The sequence below is a fragment of the Salvelinus sp. IW2-2015 genome, linkage group LG18 (assembly GCF_002910315.2).
Source record: "Salvelinus sp. IW2-2015 linkage group LG18, ASM291031v2, whole genome shotgun sequence".
Classification (NCBI taxonomy): Eukaryota; Metazoa; Chordata; class Actinopteri; order Salmoniformes; family Salmonidae; genus Salvelinus; species Salvelinus sp. IW2-2015.
In genome coordinates this window covers 5,744,170-5,765,943 of record NC_036858.1, presented here as the reverse complement: position 1 = coordinate 5,765,943, position 21,774 = coordinate 5,744,170, and the positions used below count along the sequence as shown (strand labels likewise).

At 43.4% G+C, this 21,774-nt stretch overlaps 1 protein-coding gene and 1 pseudogene across 1 annotated transcript; one reads left to right on the top strand and one right to left on the bottom strand.

Moving 5' to 3' along the window:
• The window catches only part of LOC111978457 (TBC1 domain family member 12-like), a 20,498-nt pseudogene extending 4,772 nt beyond the window's left edge, over nt 1-15,726 (bottom strand).
• A 966-nt stretch (nt 15,727-16,692) lies between these two features.
• Nucleotides 16,693-18,247, top strand: LOC111978667 (D(5)-like dopamine receptor). Its single transcript, XM_024008865.2, has one exon. The coding sequence runs from the start codon at nt 16,788-16,790 to the stop codon at nt 18,120-18,122; it is 1,335 nt and encodes a 444-aa protein (XP_023864633.1). The 5' UTR covers nt 16,693-16,787; the 3' UTR covers nt 18,123-18,247.
• The last annotated feature ends 3,527 nt before the right edge of the window (nt 18,248-21,774 follow it).

Sequence of the window (21,774 nt, the reverse complement as noted above, 5' to 3'; positions counted from 1 at the left end):
CCATTTTCTCACTTCCCTGTCTTCATATGTTTAGAGGAACTGACCTGGGACCATTTCTTGTTTCCGTTGAGCATGGGCATGGCCGCGATGCAGGCGAACAGCCTATCAGAGTCTATATCCTCTGGGAGGCGTGTCAGAAACTGGGCGCTATGGATGAAATCCATCTGTAGGAGCACATCCTCGTAGAGACGCAGGATCCCTAGACCCGTCCGGAACAGAAACTCCTCGCCGTCACGACAGAACACATCCCACACTCTACATGCCACGTCCAACGGCAACGACTTACTGTACAGAGTGAAGATCCTGTAAACAGACACAGACAGATACACACAGGCCAAAAAATGGCAGTTAGCGGAACGGCACCGCAGCTGTGCTCTGATAACTGAATAATGACCTGACAGCATGGCTGGTGTTTAAAATGTGTGAGAAAACAGCTTGAAGGCCACACTAACAGATAACTGCTGCATGCTTTCATATAGAGATCTATAGTTMCTCACCAGTCGATGAGATAGAGATCTGGGGTGAGGTTGGAGATCTGGAAGTGGTTAAACAGTCTAGGGAGGTTCTCTTCAAAGAACACCTCGAACGCAGCAAAGTATTTCAGCATCTAGAGGAGAAGAAAARAAGGTCAGAGACAGATTCAGGGACCACTAATTCAGTACTGTTAAAGGSCTAATTGTGCATCATGTCAAAATCATCCAAAAGTATCTCAAATTTATTGTGAAGCTCAACAAAGTCACTTATAGATGATATGAACATGATGTGGGAAAAATGCTAATATCAGTCCCATGATTTGAATGGGATTTAGAAAACGTTAGCATGTGGAAATKCCTGGGAAACTAAACCAAAGCATGGATTGCTGTCATACCTTGTCCATAGACTGCGTACAGGGTAAGGAAACCAATATGTAATTCGGGTGAAGTATCCCTTTAAATTAGTTTTAGAGAGGACAGTTTTTTTTTTACTGTAGCCACTGTGGAAGTAGGACTCACTAGATCATGGTCCACTCTGAAGAAGGCCAGCTGACAGGGCTTGTTGAGCAGGTTAGCGAAGGCAATGAAGGCGTCAGCTTCCTCCAGGTTGAGGATTAACACTGCAGCTATGAAGGACATGCCCTGAACCTGAGAGAACAGAACCATCATTTTAGTTCACAATCACCGCATGTACAGTATGGCATAAAATAAAGACTTAAGAGTGCTGTTTTGAAGTGTTACTCACATATCCCACATCAGGTCTGTAACAGGTGTAGGCTCCCAGCACGCTGTGGAGGAAGATCATAAATAGGCCCACCCTGTGGTGGAAGACAATCAGAGGATAGAAATGTTCATGCGACGCGCACACACCACAACAACACACACTACACACACACACACACCAAGACACACACACACACACACACACACACACACACACACACACACACACACCACACACACACACACACACCACACACACACCACACACACACACACCACACATTACAGTAATGCGGTAAGAGATGTACTGTACCTTCTGGAAAATAAAAAGAGGTGGGAATGTGCGGGATATGTCCAGCTTGATCAGGTCCAGACTGGACTCTCTGTCTGCCAGCGATGCCCCATCTAGCATTGAAACACAAACAGATTATTAACGAAAGGAAAAACTTTATAATTTCAGTTTACTAAAATAAACTGATCTCCTGCTGGTTCGACCTCTCTGTATCGTTGTCTGTGCATGATAGACYGAGTAACTCGGTAATCAATGATACATAGAGACACTGATGCCRTGCCAATATTTTGTAACCCTRAWACGATGCCTAAAACAGAGYCTCTCCTTGGCTCTGGAGAGGAAGATGTCATACAGCTCTGTAGAGAAGAAGACATCCTGCAAATCTCTCTGTTCAGCTCCATTAAGACCTGTTGGATCCATCTCCTGAGGCTCTCGTTGGCAACAACACAGTCTTTCTGACGAGCTAGAGGAGAGAATGTGTCACTGTTGGCTCTCAGCACTACACCAAAGGCCAGATAGTCTGACATGATGGCAGAAACAGACACTTYGCAGAACACTGGAGTAAAAACAACAGAAAACCTTTGCAGAAAGTTCTCCAGTCTCCTCCAAGCCTGCAAATGATTGCTGAACGAGGGGGATTTGTGCAGCAATGTGGGACACCAATATGGCCGACAGATGTGAAGCAATGAGAGGAAATAGCTTTGCCTCAAAGAGGAAGAGAGGAGAATGGATGAGTCTAGGGTCTGAGGAGTTCAGTCTAACATGCGAGGAGCTTGGCTTTAATTCACAGTCTTGCCACGTGACAGCCCCCCCCCCCCATCTCAGACGCCCCCATCTCAGACGTACCGTCAGCCTCTGAACCCATCTCACTGAAACTCCTCCACCTCTCCTTGGCTCTGGAGAGGAAGATGTCATACAGCTCTGTAGAGAAGAAAAGAGGGAAATGAAAGAAGATCTCTCGCAATGAGTCAGGCGGTGGGTCCTCCAGCTGAGACGTCTATTATACTTTGTTGTGTAACCCACAAAGGCCTTTTCATCYAGCAATTCCTTCCACTACATACACAACAGGCTCGTAAATCTATTCCAGCTGAAAGAGGTGAGCGTGTTGCTTTGTTAGAAAACAAACAATATGGTACTACATTTCTACAACTATAACCTTGGCTATTTTAATACATTTCAATGTAAACTCAGCAAAAAAAGAAACGTCCCTTTCTCAGGACCCTGTCTTTCAAAGATAATTCGTAAAAATCCAAATAACTTCACAGATCTTCATTGTAAAAGGTTTAAACACTGTTTTCCCCATGCTTGTTTCAATGGAACATAAACAATTAATGAAACATGCACTGCTGGAACGGTCGTTAAGACAGTAACAGGCTTCAGACAGTAGGCAAATTAAGGTCACAGTTAGACAACTGAGGACACCTTTCACGACTTGAAAAACACCAAAAGAAAGATGCCAGGGTCCTGCTCATCTGCTGTGAACGTGCCTTAGGCATTGCTGCAGGCGGCATGAGGACTGCAGAATGTGGCCAGGAGGCAATAAATTGCAATTGGTCCGCACTGGTGAGACGCCTAAAGACAGCGCAACAGGGAGACAGGACGGACAGCTGATCGTCCTTGCTGACAGAACCACGCTGTACAACACCTGCACAGGATCGCGTACATCCGAACATCACACCTGCAGGACAGTACAGAATGGCACACACAACTGCCCGAGTTACAACAGGAACGGCACAATCCTCTCATCAGTGCCGACTGTCCGCAAATAGGCTGAGAGAGGCTTGACTGAGGGCTTGTAGGCCTGTTGTAAGGCAGGTCCTCACCAGACATCACCGGTACAAGTCGCCTATGGGCACAAACCCACCGTCGCTGGACCAGACAGGAACTGGCTAAAAGTGCTCTTCACTGACGAGTCACGGTTTTGTCTCACCAGGGTTGATGGTTGGACATTCGCGTTTATCGTCGAGGGAGTGAGTGTTACAACGAGGCCTGTACTCTGGAGCGCGGGATCGATTTGGAGGTGGAGGGTCCGTCATTTCTGGGCGGTCGTCTTACAGCATCATCGGACTGAGCTTGTTGTCATGCAGGCAATCTCAACGCTGTGCGTTTCACAGGAAGCGACATCCTCCTCCCTCATGTGGTACCCTTCCTGCAAGCTCATCCTGACATGACCCTCCAGCATGACAATGCCACCAGCCATACTGCTCGTGCTGTGCGTGATTCCTTGCAAGACAGGAACATCAGTGTTCTGCCATGGCCAGCAAAGAGCCCAGATCTCAATCCCAATGAGCACGTCTGGGACCTGTTGGATCAGAGGGTGAGGGCTAGGTCCATTACCCCCAGAAAATGTCCGGGAACTTGCAGGTGCCTTGGTGGAAGAGTGGGGTAACATCTCACAGCAAGCACTGGCAAATTCTGGTGCAGTCCATGAGGAGAGATGCACTGCAGTACTTATGCAGCTGGTGGCCACCACCAAGATACACTGTTACTTTTGATTTTGACCCCTTTGTTCAGGGTCACATTATTCCATTTCTGTTAGTCACATGTCTGTGGAAACTTGTTCATTTATGTCTCAGCTGTTGAATCTGGTTTTGTTCATACAAATATTTAAACATGTTAAGTTTGCTGAAAATAAACGCAGTTGACCGTGAGAGGACATTTCTTTTCTGTTGAGTTTATGTACATGACATCTCTTCACTTTGTATATCTTATTCTGAAAGCAAATCATATTTTAGCATGCCAATGGGAATAAACAATTATGATGGGAGTTCTATGAGTTATGACTATTGAAACACCAAACATACCTGGGGTGATGTTGAGCTCGTTGCCGATGCTAGGCTCCAGACCTTTCCTCTGACGTGGGGGGCAAGCCCTGCCACCAGAGCTCTCTCACCCGCCGCAGTGTTACGCCTACAGGGGACACAAAACAGACTGGCAGGTGGCCTACTGAACAACGGAGCCCTGACCTATGCCCACTGACTGACTGGCTCACTGCATGACTGACTGGCTATTGCATGACTGACTGGCTCACTGACTCACTGACTGCTCATTGACTCACTGACTGACTCATGACTCATGACTGGCTCACTGCATGCCTGGCTGGTTCACTGCATGACTGACTGATTTACTGACTGACTGGCCTCACTGACTGACTGACTGGCTCACTGACTGACTGACTGGCTCGCTGACTGACTGACTGGCTCGCTGACTGACTGGCTGGGCTCACTGACTGAGGGCTGGCTCACTGACTGACTGGCTGGCTCACTGACTGACTGACTGGCTCACTGACGACTGGCTGGCTCACTGACTGACTGGCTGATGAACGTGGGTTCACTGACTGACTGGTTCACTGAATGACTGATTTACAGACAGACTCACTGACTGACTGGTTCCCTTACTGACTGGTTCATTTACTGACTGGTTCACTGACTGACTGGTTCACTGACTGGTTCACTGACTGACTGCATTTACTGACTGACTGACTGGCTCACTGACTGACTGATTTACTGAATGAATGGTTCACTGACTGGCTCACTGATTGACTGACTGGTTCACTGAGTGACTGGCCTCACTGACTGACTGGTTCACTGACTGATTTATGTACTGACTGGTTCTCTGACTGACTCACCGACTGACTGTTCTCTGCTGACTGATGATTCAATGACTGATTCACTGACTAACTGCTGGCTCACTGACTGACTGGCTGCTTACTGACTGACTGCTGGCTCACTTACTGACTGGCTGGCTCACTGACTGACTGACTGGCTGGCTCATGACTGACTGACTGACTGCTCGCTACTGTGACTGACTGGCTGGCTCAATGACTGACTGACTGGCTGGACTCTGACTGACTGGTTCACTGACTGTACTGGCTGGCTCACTGACTGACTGGCTGGCTGGCTCACTGACTGGCTGGCTGGCTCACTGACTGCTGGCTGATTTATGACTGACTGCGCTTCACTGAAGACTGATTTACAGACAGACTCACTGACTGACTGGTCCCCTTACTGACTGGTTAATTTACTGACTGGTTCACTGACTGACTATGACTACTCACTGACTGACTGATTTACTATGATTTGGGTTACTACTGAACTGGCTCACTTGATGACTGTTTACGATGAAGGTTCACGCTGGTATAGTGACTTGGCTTCACTGGACTGACTGGGTTCACCTGACTGATTTATGTACTGACTGGTTCTCTGACTGACTCACCGACTGACTGGTTCACTGCCTGACTGACTGGCTCACTGACTGATTCATTGACTGACTGACTGGCTCACTGACTGGCTCACTGACTGACTGATTTACTGAATGAATGGTTCACTGACTGATTCACTGAGTGACTGGCTCACTGACTGACTGGTTCACTGACTGATTTATGTACTGACTGGTTCTCTGACTGACTCACCGACTGACTGGTTCACTGACTGACTGATTTACAGACTGACTGATTTACAGAATGACTGATTTACAGACTGACTGATTTACAGACTGGTTTACTGACTGACTGGATCACTGACTGACTGGATCACTGACTGACTGACTGGTTCAGTGACTGACTGTCTGAATAACTGAATGACTGGTTCACTGACTGGTTCACTGACTGACTGGTTCACTGAGTGACTGCCTCACTGACTGACTGGTTCACTGACTGATTTATGTACTGACTGGTTCACTGACTGACTGGTTTACAGATTGACTGATTTACAAACTGACTGGCTCACTGACTGACTGACTGGTTCAGTGACTGACTGACTGTCTGGCTATCTGACTGGCAGAATAACTGACTGACTGAGTAACTGACTGAATATTGTACTGACAGACGGACTGCCTGACTGACTGGACAGTGTACATAGCTGCTCCGTGCCAGTGGAGAGTTGTTTAGCAGGAAGTGGCTCACATGTTGTCCCAGTTGGGCAGGATGTCGTGGTTCCAGACCACCATGGCGTTGGCGATGCTGTCCTCCTGCTTAAACCTCTCCTTCATCTCTTTCCTCTTCCTCTGGGCCTCCTTTAACTCTGTGGGATGGGGACACATCCTTTGGTTACACTTTACAATAACTTCAATGAATAAGCCATTATACATGGTTATAAATGTTAACAGATGCTTATAAATGTTAACAGATGCTTATAAATGTTAACAGATGCTTATAAATGCTTTATAATAATTTGCATAAAGCTTTACAATTGTTATAAAGTACATGTAAAATTACAAAAGTATTTGCAACAGCTACAACAGACAGACTGAGCTAAGTGCCATCTGGAGATCTGTTCAGTCGACAGGCCAGATGCTGCTGACCACCATTACACAGCTCTGAGGAGACAGACAGTGCAGTAACAGTAGCAGTACCAGCAACAGTACCAGTAAAAGTACCAGTAACAGTACAAGTACCAGTACCTCTCTTCTTGGCCTCGGCCACCATCTCGTCATACTCCTGACGGTGACGCTGGGCCTCCTCCACAGGCTTGGCAGGAAGGTTCCTGCAGAGAGACAAGAGGAGATGGGACACAGTATCAGCCGGTTTCACCGTAATCCATGCATATCACAGCAACTGAGGACACAAAATGGCTAGTTGAACACATTGAGGACTTAAGAGAAAGTAAGACCTACAAATGAGAGAGACTTTGCCTTGCATACAGTGTGTTTGTCATGGTTCAGGCAACATGCTCATATTTCATATACTGTATCTATTCTTAATGAGGGCCAGAGGTCTTGGATCAGAGAGAACAGCTGAGGAGAAACACAACACTGCTCGTCTCTGGACGCTGCGTTTCTTACTGTGTTCTTCATAGACACCACACCCTRGCCTGAGCCTAGTTGAAAACAATGGAATGTGTGTAAGTAATATGGCTGCAGGTCTGGGAGGTTAGGCCTTTCCCCTTGTATGAACCGGGGGGCAGAATAAACTAAAAAAAGAAGAAAAGAGGAACTGACAAAGAAAGAGAAAGAAAAAGGAGAGATAGTGGGGACTTACGAAGGCCTGTCCTCCAGTATAAGAGCYGTGGTGGACAGTGGTTCAAAGTCCAGGTTCTTCCTCCGGCCATGTTGAGGCTGAGTAGGAGACGTTCCCCCAGATCCAGCCTTGCCCGCCCTGGCCTCGTACTCCTGCAGATACATCAAAAACCTAAATCACCATAGAAACTGGAAAACACAGCCCCAGTATATGCATTTCAACTAGCCCAACTAGACTTATGGGTTTACATTTGAAAGGAAGGAAAGATAGAGTGGGGTTAGCCACGAGGGGCGACAGGATCACCTGACAGGATGATGGAGATCACAAAGCCCATACAGGCAGACAGAGAGAGAGAGAGACAGAGAGAGGAGAGAGAGAGAGAAAGAGAGAGAAAGAGACAGAAAGTGACAGAGAGAGAGAAAGAGAGAGAGAAAGAAAGAGACACCGAGAGACAGAGAGAGAGAGTGACAGAGAAGAGAGACAGAGACACAGAGAGAGGAGAGAGAGAGAGGGAGCGACAGAGAGAGACAGAGAGAAAGAGAGAGAGAAAAAAACAAATGGGGGGACTGAGGAGTATGATGGTTGTTGATGACTGGAGAGTTATTTCTAGAGGGTTCAATAAATACCTAGCCATGCCTAATGCATCAGAGCCTGTTGAATGAATGCCTTTATGTTCAGTCGCTCTACATGACGCCACTGATATCCTATGGGTTTGTTTCGTGCGAGTTGATTGAGTATCTTAGACTTAGTGACCATACATCCCTCACCTCCACTACACAATAAAAAGTCTCACCTTTGGCCTTTCACGATGCATGAAACTGCTTCTGTATGGATGTCAATGGCTACATTGTCTTGTGTTGTGGCTGTGGCTCCTTCAAGGCATTTATTGGTGCAGTTCGKGGGACCGAGTGGCRCACCGGTTTAAGGAACTGCATCGCAGTGCTAGAGGCGTCACTGCAGACCCGGGTTTGATCCCGGGCTGTTTCACAGCCGGCCGTGATCGGGAGTCACATAGAGCGGCGCACAATTGGCCCARCGTYGTCCGGGTTAGKGGAKGGTTTGGCCGGGGTAGGCCGTGATTGTAAATAAGAATTTGTTCYWAACTGACTTGCCTAGTTAAATGAAGGTTAAATAAAATAAATAAATKACATCGGTGCTATCAGAGGAAATGGCTAGTAGGGACGGGGGAGGGGAGTGCCATCTAAGGARAGTGAGATTTACCAACACCAGTGAAGAAGAACAGCCCCCCCTAATAGTAAAAATTGAGAAATAGTCACAGCTCTTTCTCCAAATGTATTGYTGCTGTCCCATAGTACTAAGAAAAGTCAGAGATGAACTGTGTATAACCAACACCCATGCATTTCTATTCACAAATGGTATAGCAGAGAAGCAGCTCTGGCACCACTTGTAATGTCAAAGTGTATATACAATCACGTAATCAACTGTGTATTCATAATCCTCAAGTCAAATACACCAGTAAACCAAAAATCCTTACATTCCCAGATAAGGAATAAAAGGAATACAATCGATATGGAATAGATCTATTGCACTAGAGAAACATGTGGTCACATGTACTGTATGTTAGGACAACTGGAACAAAAATATAGTCATACTTTGGATTCAAACCTTTTGAGCCACAGAGACTAAGCTGCTGGAGCTATGGCAAGAGTCTCAGAGACCTTGGTATCGTTGAAGAACCTGCGATTATTTTTTTTATTTTTTTTTAGATTTTCTAACATGCATTTATTTCCCTTCCCCTGTCAAAGTGCTACGGGTTGGCATGGGCATGAGTTGGATGTTCAATGGAAATGGTTGCTTGGCAGCCCCATGCAGATAGGAGATTGAGAAGATGACTGAAAGGGAAACTTGAGAAAGTCCATACCCCTTCGCTTAAGAGATTGGGTGCAGACACAGACGTGAGACCACCTGGAATACTCTCCTGATGAAAGAAAAACAGAGTTTGCACTCAAGAGTTAAATAGCTCAATCCCTCCAAAAACAACTCCAAACTGTCTTTCAAACTAAACAATTATTTCAAGTACTTCAGTACACTTSCAATCCACATAAGCATCTTTGCCCTTCGGATAGGGTTACGAAGATAGTCAACTTTATTAAAAAAAGGCCTCTGTTGGAGATCCAACTCAGTCCCTCCCTCCCCTTGCACGTAGGATAACTGCATGAATAAACTTCCCATCATCTGAGTTTCTGTACGGCACATTTGTGTAACACATTACAGATGAACCCTCTGACATCTACRCTCTGGGGCGGCAGGTAGTGGTTAGAGCGCTGGACTAGTAACCGAAAGGTTGCAAGATCGAATCCCCGAGCTGACAAGGTAAAAATCTGTTGTTCTGCCCCTGAACAAGGCAGTTAACCCACTGTTCCTAGGCCGTCATTGAAAATAAGAATTTGTTCTTAACTGACTTGCCTAGTTAAATTAAGGTAAAATTAAAATTAAACAATTAAAAAAACATCTACACTCTTAGAAAAAAAGGTGCTATCTAGAACCTATAATGGTTCTTCGGCTGTCCCCATAGGAGAACCCTTTGAAGAAACCTTTTTGGTTCCAGGTAGAACCCTTTCTGGTTCCTGGTAGAACCCTTTCTGGTTCCAGGTAGAACCCTTTCAATAGAGGGTTACATTTACATTACATTTAAGTCATTTAGCAGACGCTCTTATCCAGAGCGACTTACAAATTGGTGCATTCACCTTTGGGTTCTACATGAAACGCAAAATAATTCTATGTGAAACCAAAAAGAGTTAGTCTACGGGGACAGCCAAAGAACYGTTTTGGAACCCTTTTTTCTAAGAGTGTAAATCCCTGCTCTAACCCACGTAGCTCACTCTAGATGAGATCACTCTTATCTAGTCATAATCTCAGTAGTGAGGCATATACATTCTCTCATCCCCGTCTACAGTTGTAGAGTAATAGAGTTAAGTGCACTACTAATCCAGTGAAGGGACAAATGTAATTGGCTTTAGTRTCTGTTTCCATCCAGGCATGAAAACATGTATTATTGCCTCCGACGAGTGTGTAGACAGATCAGTACCTGCAGGGTAGAGTGGGGGAGGTAGAGCGGGAGACAGGGAGTGAGGGAGAGAGAGGGAGAGGAAGAACAGAGCTAGGGGCATAATTCAAGCCCAGCCGAGGCTCAACACAGCAGGCAAGAGGCATCCACCTTGAGTAAGACCAGCTCCTTAGTTACCCAGCCAGGCACAGAGCCAGCTGGAGCATACACCCTCAACAGCTGTAGTGGCCTGCCAGCCTCCAACATGGAGGACCTGAACCCTACTCCTACCACACCCTACTCRCTCTTGTCAAGTGTTGGGAAGGAGTAGGCCAAGTACAGACTGACTACAGCCTTTGCCACACTTATCTATAAGCTCTGATGTCATCATTACAAGATGCTCTATTACAGGACACACAGAAGGACAGATATAAAGAATTGACTTGAGCTGTGAGTTGCTATCAGTTTGCTACCTGGTCAGACTGATACAGGTTAGTTATTGTGAGAATAGGGCCTAGGGAGTGATTGTTATGCTGTGGCATTACATATTGCACAAGGCTGCGATTAAACTAATGATTCATGTGATACAATAAAACAAAGGCCTGTAAATGCAATGTATCATTGGTGAAGGAGTTGAACAGAAGGGGTGTAAATGACTTGATTTAAATTAAATAACGGTAGTTCTGGACTTTCTTTAAAGCTTTAAGCTATGTTAACAAAGTGAGGTTACTGTAGGTATGTAAGGCTGACATAACCTAGATGAATAGGGATTAAGTCCTGACTAGTACGTAGGGGAAATTATCTGGGTTAAACATTGAGCTCATTGCATTCAACTAGACTTGCTGGCTTCACTCCAGGGAGGGTCAGATAGCATTCTCTCCCATACACAATACTGTACGGGAAGTTAGACGAGCAGTTAATAGGTTAGTGAATAACTACTGTAGACTTAGGAGCACTGTGACATCAGAGCCTGCATTCAAAAAGCTTCTAAGAGCACAACACTTGATTCAAAAACTTAAGAGTTTCTCCATTTAAATGACTATACGAAATTCAAACAGAACGTTATGTATATAAAACCAGCTCAGCTCTGCAGATTTTGCTACGAAGAGACAGAATCATTTGATCACTTATTTGGTATAGCCTCTATGTAGCTTGTTTCTGGTCACAGGTTCAGGAATAGCTGAAAAATCACAACATTTATCTAAAATAAACACTACAAATAGCAGTGTTGGGAGATTTGAAAAACCACAGTCAATCAATCAACAATACTTTTAGTAAAATATTGATCTTGAACTTACAATCTGTAGATACTATGCGATTAGACAGGTTCAGAATCTATGTGAAACATCACAGCACAGTTGAAATATATATGGCACATGGAAATCATAACAGGGAAATTTACGGAGATAGGCGGAATGGACTGAGAGTAGCTGAGGGGTGGGTTTAAAAGCTCTAGATCAGCACTCCAACGATGCGATTCTTGATGTATACGGACCCAGGTCCTCCATGTCAATGAAATCCTAGTTATTATGATTTAAAAGACAAAACTGATCCTAGATCAGCACTCCTAATCTGACATGCTTGAAGAATACAGGACCGGGGTACCAACCTGCTGTATGGTCCTGGAGTCCTTGGGAGGGCTCTCTCTGGCAGCAACCTTTCCAAACAGCTTCCACCCAGGTACATTCTGGGACGGACTCTTCGGCTCTATATGCTTCTTGGAAAATAAACCCCTGAACAGACAGAAAAGCCAGGAGAATGTGTGGGTAATTATTAATGATGACACACTTTAATTTTATTCCTCCGGTCAGCGAGACAGTTTTGATGAGTAGACATACTGAGAAAACAGTGAAATTAAGGTTTCTCTGAGTCTCTGAATCATTTCCTAGATCTGACATACAGTCAGGTCCAAAATTATTGGCACCCTTGATAAAGAGAAGCAAAAAAGACTATCAAACAAATAATATAAATACTGAGCTATATTGTATATGCTCAGGGAAATGGATTTTGTTTAACAAGTAATAACAAATAATAAAAAAAAAAAGATTGGGATCAAAATTATTGCCAACCCTATTTTCAATAGATCACCCTGCGAGGATAACAGTATTTTTCTAAAATGTTTTATGAGATTGAAGAAACACATTGGGAGGGAACTTAGACCATTTCTCCATACAGAATCTTTTCAGATCTTTGGTCCTTCATCTGCACTTATGGACTGCCCTCTTAAAACATTTTAGAGTGTTTATAAAGGAGATATATGTAAAGGAGTTATATGTAGTTTATAGACTGTTCATTCTTATATATACCAATCAAGAAAAAGACTCAGTGAAGTTATCCTTGCAAAGGGAGGTATTGAAGAGAATAGAAAACAGGGGTGCCAATAATTTTGACCCCTATATTTTTATTAAAAAATATATATTATTTGTTAAACAAAATCTCTTTCTCTGAGCAATTGTAGTAGTATATAATAATACATATATACAGTACCAGTCAAAAGTTTGGACACACCTACTCATTCAAGGGGTTTTCTTTATTTTTACTATTTTCTACATTGTAAAATAATAGTGAAGACATCAAAACTATGAAATAACACATATGGAATCATGTAGTAACCAAAAAAAGTGTTAAACAAATCAAAATATATTTTAGATTCTTCAAAGTAGCCACACTTTGCCTTGATAACAGTTTTGTACACTCTCAACCAGCTTCATGAGGTAGTCACCTGGAATRCAGTTATTTTTTGCAGATAATATAGCCCAGTATTTTCATTATTTATTATATACAGTATGTTTTGCTCATCTTTCTCAAGGGTGCCAATAATTCATACTAATAAGTCATACTGATATGGTCCGTTCAGCTGAGTGAGTGAATTGCTGGCACTCTTATTTCATCAATTGAATCAATTTCACCTGATCCTATGTGGGATTATAAACCTAGGGGTTAACACTTTACATCAAGGTGTACTCAAAAGTGTTTATAAAGGAGTTATATGTAGTTTATAGACTGTTCATTATTATATATACCAATCAAGTTCTAAGTATTTATTACATATTTATAAACGATCTATGAATTAATAATTAACTGTTTCTAAATTGTTTACACCTTAAAGCAGGGCTCTCCAACCCTGTTCCTGGAGAGCTAACCTACTGTAGGTTTTTCAAACTGCACGCAGAGACATACAAATGGTATCCACTGGTTCATCTGACTCTTGGGAAGTAGATAAAGGGCTTCATTGCCAAAATCCAGAAGTATCCCTTTAATGTAAAGTGTAAACACCTAGGGGATGTCCTTGTGGGAACATTAATATAACAGCATTCACTGCAGCTGGCTCCATTTCCACCAGGTGGGTCTCTGCCTGCGCTAAATGTTGACTGAGACCTGGTTCTAGTTCTGGCTTTGTTCATTCTGTCTGGTGTGCTGTTACAATATCAGGACACATCTCTGTTAGGAGAGCATGGTTAACGGAAGTGACTGCTGTTGTAACGGGTGTATATTGCAGCAATAATGCGGCTATACACAGTATAAATGCAAACATGACGTGAAGAGAGGTAAGCAGACTGAAAAAGTTTGTACCGCTCTTGTCCTTGTAAAAAAATCCTCTCGGCACCCTGCAAATAACCTCAGACCACAAAGAAAACAGCTCATTTACCTGCCGAAATACTCAGCGATGCCGGGTCTTTTTGACTGTAAGGCCAGTTCAGAGGAGTCCACACTCAGTCCTATATGTCCTGGGGCAGACTGACGTCTGCTGGACTCATAGGTGTTCCTGGAGCTCAGACTGACGTCCATGAACCTGAGGTCACTGTAGCCTTGGGCCCCCAGCTCCACAAAGGTCTCCCCATCCTCATCCTCGTCCCCTGGGCTGAGAATGCTGGACGGGTCATAGTTCAGACTGGTGGTCTTGTGGGACTGAGGATGGAGTCTGGAGGATGGATCACCTCCTGAGTGACCAGATGTTGATGGTTCTGCTCCCTGCCTGGTGTCTGGTTTGACACTGCAGGGGTCTTTYGTTGGTGCTGGGATTGATGGTAAACCCTGAGAGGTGAGACTGGAAGTAGCACCATCAGATAGCTCTMCTGCAACGTTAGCTTGTTTTCTAGGCTGGGCCCCAGCTCCGTCAGGTTCCTCTCTGATATTGCAGGATTCGTGATGRCCCTCCCTTGCACTCACTGCAGACAAGGAGAGTTTTTCACATTGTGGGTTAGAGATACAGGTTRCAGCTCCATCAGAAAGAACTGTTACAGCTGTCTCTGTGTTTAACTTGGCACTGTTGTATCCTATCAATAATCCACCGTTTGCCATTTTGTCCTCCTTGTCAGAGGTCGTACTTCGGTTAATATGTGGTCTAATAACAGCATCACTGCGAAGAGGACTCTGTATAACACAAACGGTGTCTCCAATCGAGAACCCCTCCGGACCAGTCCGGGAGGCTGCTGTGCACCTCTGTTCAAGCTGTCCATTCCAGGAGTGTGCCAATGACTGCAGTGGCTCAGCTGCTGTCACACAGGCATCTAGTCTTTCTGCAGAGCAATCATTGTTCTTCTGAGCCAGGGAGGTCCCCCAGAGAGCACTTCTGTCCATTTCCTCTCGATTCACTGCAGTGATAGCAGAGCAGCTCCCTGCCTTGGAGGCAACCATTATTGACCCAGTCAACCCGTTTGTAGCAGCGTCGCTACCTGTCTCAGGAATGACACAATTGCTTACAGTGCCACCAGATGGGCTGTCAGTAACTAAATSGAGCATTATCGTACTCCCGACACGTACACACGCTACTGTGGAACGGGAAATATCCTCTCCTGCTTCACCGGCTGCGTCCGCTGTCAGTTCAACACGTCTCATCCCTGTTGACATGTTTAGAGACAAGACCTGCGGCGTCGGCGGTATCGTCAGACAGTGGCTGGTTGAGAGATGTGCTGCTGGTCAACTTTTCGTTCACAGACAAAGCCGGTGGAAAAATGCCATTCTCTGCCTTTTCCATGTCATTCAMWTTCCCCACACCACCGCTCCACAACAAAAACGCTGTGGTGGCTGCATCAGCTACAATTGCTCGGTCCCGGTTGTTCACTGTAGGCTATGCCTATCATGATCTCAGCGTATCCCTAATTACACGATGATGACGCAATCAAAATACGGTTTCTATATCGAGAGATAGCGGCAGGAAAAKAGAGAATGTCAGTCGTATGGTCGTGTGTAATTTCTGTTAGAAAAACCGGCATCCGCCCCCACTTGGACAGCGAATTTGAGCAGGAGCCATTTTGAGATTCCAATGACGTAGGGGGAGCGCAAATCCCCCAGCACTCAGACGGAAAATCTGGGATGAGGTGACATCTGCTGTCCGTACGGCGCTATAACACGCCTGGCTTATCCGAAACATTTTTTTTAAACAGCACAATGCGCAGGTATTCAGGATTTGTTCGTTCAGCATAGGTTTTTAAGATGTAGTATCCCGTTGGTCTTTTGGAAAGGGACTCACAACAATGGCGGCAGGCTAAGACCTGGAAAGAGTTGATCACACAATGGAGTAGTTTAATTTGGTTCACTTCATAGCCTMCACAGGGTACCTGTAGTGCCCAGTTTAGTTTCAGCACCATAGACAGCGCCAATGAAATAACGTTTTATATAGCTGCTTAGAGGCATCTAAATAACAGGCTATTCCATAGGCTACTGAAAGTGCAGATTATGTCCGCATTCATTCAATAGCTAACTGATTGAATATATATTTTCTTTAGATGTTCTATAATCAATATMTAAATATATTGTATAGATGTTTTTCTTGTCCGATTTCCGAATTTCTCAGAAATTGCCTAGACGTCAGACTTCTGATAATRTCGCAATCATGGGGCATCATTAACTACATTTTCTACGGTTGATGGTATTACCCCTGATCAGGAAACATTCACATGTTTTCGTCATATCTCATTGTTAAGAGGAGGGGTCTTCATTGCCATCATCAAGCACCGAGAGTCGCTATTCAACCACTGAGGGAGACTATTCACCCATTCACTGTCAAAAAAGGTGCGATCGCGCACAATGGGTTATGTGCAGTGCACTAACTCACGACCATGGACAATGTTTTACTGGATCAGAGTAAGAAAATAACGGAGATTCTTRAACTGAGCCTCTTAAATTGGCCCACGTACTGTTTAATGTAGATATGCTATATATAAAAAAAAAACATTAAGCAACTTATGAAATAGCTACCGCATGAGTTCCCAAATCCGCAAGTGGGGTCTCCAAAACGATGTGGAAAGAATAATGTATATAGGTAGTGCTGAACGCCAAGTGTAGAAGATGCAAACTTTTATATGTGCAGAAAAGCGGAGAAATTAGTTGTCAATGGAGAAATCTGACAACCAAACCGCAGGTGCTGAAACGGACAGCTCCGGGCGCAGCGTCCGTGCGCTCATCGGCTGCGTCCTGTTCATCCTGATCGTTTCAACGCTTCTTGGGAATACACTCGTTTGCGCCGCGGTGATCAAATTTAGACACCTTCGATCTAAAGTTACCAACTTTTTTGTCATCTCGTTGGCGGTATCAGATCTATTCGTGGCCGTTCTTGTGATGCCGTGGAAGGCTATGTCTGAGGTGGCCGGCTGCTGGATCTTCGGCAGCTTCTGTGATACCTGGATAGCTTTTGACATCATGTGCTCCACCGCGTCAATTCTCAATCTTTGTATAATAAGTATGGACAGATACTGGGCAATTTCGAGCCCTTTTCGATATGAGCGTAAAATGACCCATCGGTTTGCCTTCGTTATGATCGGAGTGGCATGGACCCTCTCTATTCTTATCTCCTTCATTCCAGTTCAGCTCAATTGGCACAAAGCAGAGGAGGAAAATGCAACAGGGAACGACATTAATGAAATCGAGGACTGCAACGCAAGCTTGAATAGCACATATGCCATATCTTCCTCACTGATAAGTTTTTACATTCCAGTYGTTATTATGGTTGGCACTTACACCCGGATCTACCGGATTGCGCAAACCCAGATCCGGAGAATATCATCGCTGGAGAGAGCCGTGGAACACGCGCAGAACAATCAGCAAGCAACCGAGCAAACAAACTCCTTAAAAAGAACTTTTAAAAAAGAAACGAAAGTTTTAAAGACACTTTCTATCATTATGGGAGTTTTTGTATTTTGCTGGTTACCTTTTTTTGTGGTCAACTGCATAGTACCTTTTTGTGACATCAATAATGTTGGTGATCGCCTGTGTGTAAGTAACACCACTTTTAACATGTTTGTGTGGTTTGGATGGGCCAACTCATCGTTAAACCCAGTTATATACGCATTTAATGCTGATTTCAGGAAAGCATTCTCCACCATTCTGGGCTGCAATAGATACTGTTCCAGTTCTACTGTAGAAGCTGTCAATTTCAGCAACGAGTTGGTGTCTTACCACCACGACACTACGCTCCAGAGAGACACAAATATCACTGCCTCTGCGCACTGTGCTCAACGCCAGCCCGTGGTCTCACACGGTGAAGACTTGGACGTACCGTTTGACAAAGTCTCCATTATCTCGGATGTTTCACGTAACCCAAGAAACCTTATCCTGCCTGCAACACTGCAGTTTGAATGTGAAGCAGAAATATCCTTAGATATGATGCCTTTCCCCTCAACTGGGCCCAGTGAGTGCTGTGTGATTCCAGGTCAAATTGAGGATATGTGAAACTAGTCTACTTTGTGTCTTTTTTATGTTTGATATACAGTACACTATTATACCTATTTTCTGATCTTCACATGGTGTTATAGTGTACAATATTCTGTCTAGCATTGTATATAAAAACATTGGTACAAACCTCAGGTAATTGAGTTGAATATGAAAAAATAAATAAATAGCATTTTTCTTTTCATTACAATTTATAACAAAATATAATTATGTCAGTACCATAAATTGTCTATGTAAAATACCATGCCACTCAAAGGAAATAAAATAGACATCATCTCTGGGTGAGTGATTCTTTGATATGGTAAGATACAGGAACCAAGTAGTATAATTACAGATCATTGCCTGTTTAATTGCAGTGGCAATTCTGTGGTAGTTATCTTGKGAATGTAGCAGCAGGTTTAAATAGGAAAGCATACCCACCCCAGGTAAGAGGTAGAGAGTAAAGAGCATAGGTTTGMAAAACATATGTTGATTAAAAACAGTCAGGCTTGAGTAGGTTACTTTCTAAATGTAATCCGAAAGTTACTAGTTACCTGCTTTAAATGTTTTATCAGCAACATTGCTTTACTGAGTTTGGGTAATCCAAAAGTTATCTGATTACTTTCAGTTACTTTTGGAGTACTTTCCCCTTAAGCGGCATTAAAAGAAGATTAAAATGATCCATCAAAAGCATTTGGTGAGTCATTACAGTGGTCTTTGACTTGTGGTCAGACACCCTCAGGTGGAACAAACTTAAACTTGCGCCTTTTTTCAACTGAATTGAATGTCATTGAGAAAACAGAAAGGCGTCAATGTATTTTATTTCTCTCGCAAACATCCTTTCTAAATTTAAAAGTAATACAAGATATAATCATTTAGTTTTTCAAAAGTGTCTGTAATCTGATGACAATATTTTTTACAGGTAACATAACTGATTAAAGTTACTGTTTTTTGTAATCAGATTACATGTAAGTGATTACATGTAATCAGTTACTCCCCAACCCTGAAAACAAACATACAATGGAGCCAAGTAAATGGGCCAGTTTCCTGGACAATGGAGAGTGTGCTTTTTAATCCAAGACCAGGCTTAATGAGTGTCAGTGGGAGTACAATTTGGCCTGTACTCACAAACCGTATCAGAGTAGGAGTGTTGATGTAGGAACAGCTCTGCCTTTTAAATCGTAATGAATAAGAGAGGGCAGGATGTGATCCTAGATCAGCACTCCTTCTCTGAGATGCTTCAGTGAACAAGGGCCCTGGATCCTAGGCCCTACTGCACAGGTCTCATCCAAACTGTGTGAACAGCAAGCAGCAGATGGAAGGTCATTGCTCCTCTGCCAGTGTGCCACTGTAATGCCACACGTTTGTACCTCCTCTGCTTACTCCTTACTCCCATGCGGTTGTAAGGACAGGCAAGAGTAATCCAAAAGGCCCTCCACCAATCACTTTGGCTGCTTTTCATTTTGCATTGCCCTCACATACATTACCTTTCCAAACTCATTTCCTGAATCTCTAATCAACTGATCGGTATTCCTCAATCTAAGTTTCCATCCCCCAAACTCTCCACTTGTTTTAAAGATGGCCTTCCTGCAGTATCACCTCTCTGGTCAATGCTTGTCAATTTTTGAAGTGTTGGATTCAGTTCTTAGAATAGAAGCACCTTACTGAACGGTATCTCAAAGATCTCAAAGATATAAGATAGATACAAAGTCATCTAAAGGCATGATGACACCCAAGCTATTTCAAAGTGCCACCAGATTTCCACCTACTGTGTGTTGCGACATCATTAAGCTTTTAAGCACACGCCTGGTCTGAGTGCGGATCAAACAGAACTCCAACTGGTGAGATACTAAACTACACTTCAAAGGCTTTTAATATTATTTTATTATTTTTTTTTCTGTCACTGTTGCTGTAGTTCAGCAAACCTTTGAAGCCTTTTTGGACGTTCAGAAGCACACTTGATTGACAGGGTGTCAGTTGAAGACATAGAACAAACAAAACTGTCCCTGAAAGCTATTTTACTGCTTTCATCTCTATGGAACAAAGCACACACACAGAAGCTGCTTTATTTTTTCCAGAAATGGGGACTGTCTGAAAGCTTCTCTGTCTGTCAGCTGGCAGGGCTGAGCTGGGATGAAGTGAGTGAAATTGAAGGGTTGATGTGATGACGCAGATACATTATCACTCTGTACAGGAGCTGTGGTGTCAAAGATATGACAACTGTTTGATTCACAACATGCCTTTTCTCATTGCCACCTGTTGCTCAAAGAATAGATTTCACCTCAATAATATGTTTCTGCTTCTTGCTCAAAAATTCACAGAGAAAATGATCATGTGGAAAAATACATAATCAGTCAAGAGGGTGAAGTCAATATATATACATGGACAGTTCTTTTCAGTGAAGTGACTCTTGTAGTTACCATGGTGACTTAGAGAAAATCTAAATGATATAATGTTGGCAGTAACCCCGGAAAATAAATAGAATTCCAGTGAGTTTAATTTTTAAACCTTACATTGCAGACAGAACACACACACACACATACCCTCAAGTATTCACATTTCCCCTTGTAATGGCATTATAGTACAAGAAGAAACCAGATGTGTGTTCTGGAGAAGCACCTACTTGTGTGAAACAGGATTTAAGCTGACAAATGTTGTAAAGATCTGCTAATATTCACAAGAGAAGTCTATCCGAAGTAATATTCCATTTTCCCATGTCAGCTTGAGTGAACAGACACCTGAAACCCCACCTCTTTAAGGAATACCTAGGATAGGATAAAGTAATCCTTCTAACCCCCGCCCCCCCTTAAAAGAGTTAGATGCACTATTGTAAAGTGGTTGTTCCACTGGATATCATAAGGTGAATGCACCAATTTGTAAGTCGCTCTGGATAAGAGCGTCTGCTAAATGACTTAAATGTAAATGTAAATGTAACAATTGTGTTAAAAATGGTCACCTAGTTATTAAAGCAAGGGGAATGAAAATTCATAAAACATTGAAATAGTAGCATCTTCAAACACAGGAGTGTTACAGGATTATATTATAAGAAGTATTAGAAGTCCAGTGTGATTCTGGATCCAACACACAGTCCTAAATACTTTGCATCTGCATGTACAGTTCCTTCAGTAAGTATTCATACCTCTTGACTTACTCCACATTTTGTTGTGTTACAGCCTGACTTCAAAATCAATTAAATCTATTTTCTTCCCTCMCCCATCTACACACAATACCCCATAATGACAAAGTGAAAACGTGTTTTTAGAAATKTGTKCAAATTTATTGAAAGTTAAATACAGAAAWMTCTCATTTACATKAKGTATTSACAGCCCTGAGTCAATACATGTTAGAATTACAGTATCAGTCAAAAGTTGACACCTACTCATTCAAGGGTTTTTCTTTATTWTTTWWWWACTATTTTCTACATTTTAGAATAATAGTGAAGACATCAAAACTATGAAATAACACATGGAATCATGTAGTAACCAAAACATTTTACATTCTTCAAAGTAGCCACCCTTTGCTTTGATGACAGCTTTGCACACTCTTGGCATTCTCTCAACCAGCTTCACCTGGAATGCTTTTCCAACAGTCTTGAAGGAGTTCCCACATATGCYGAGCACTTGTTGGCTGCTTTTCCTTCCAACTCATCCCAAACCATCTCAATTGGGTTGAG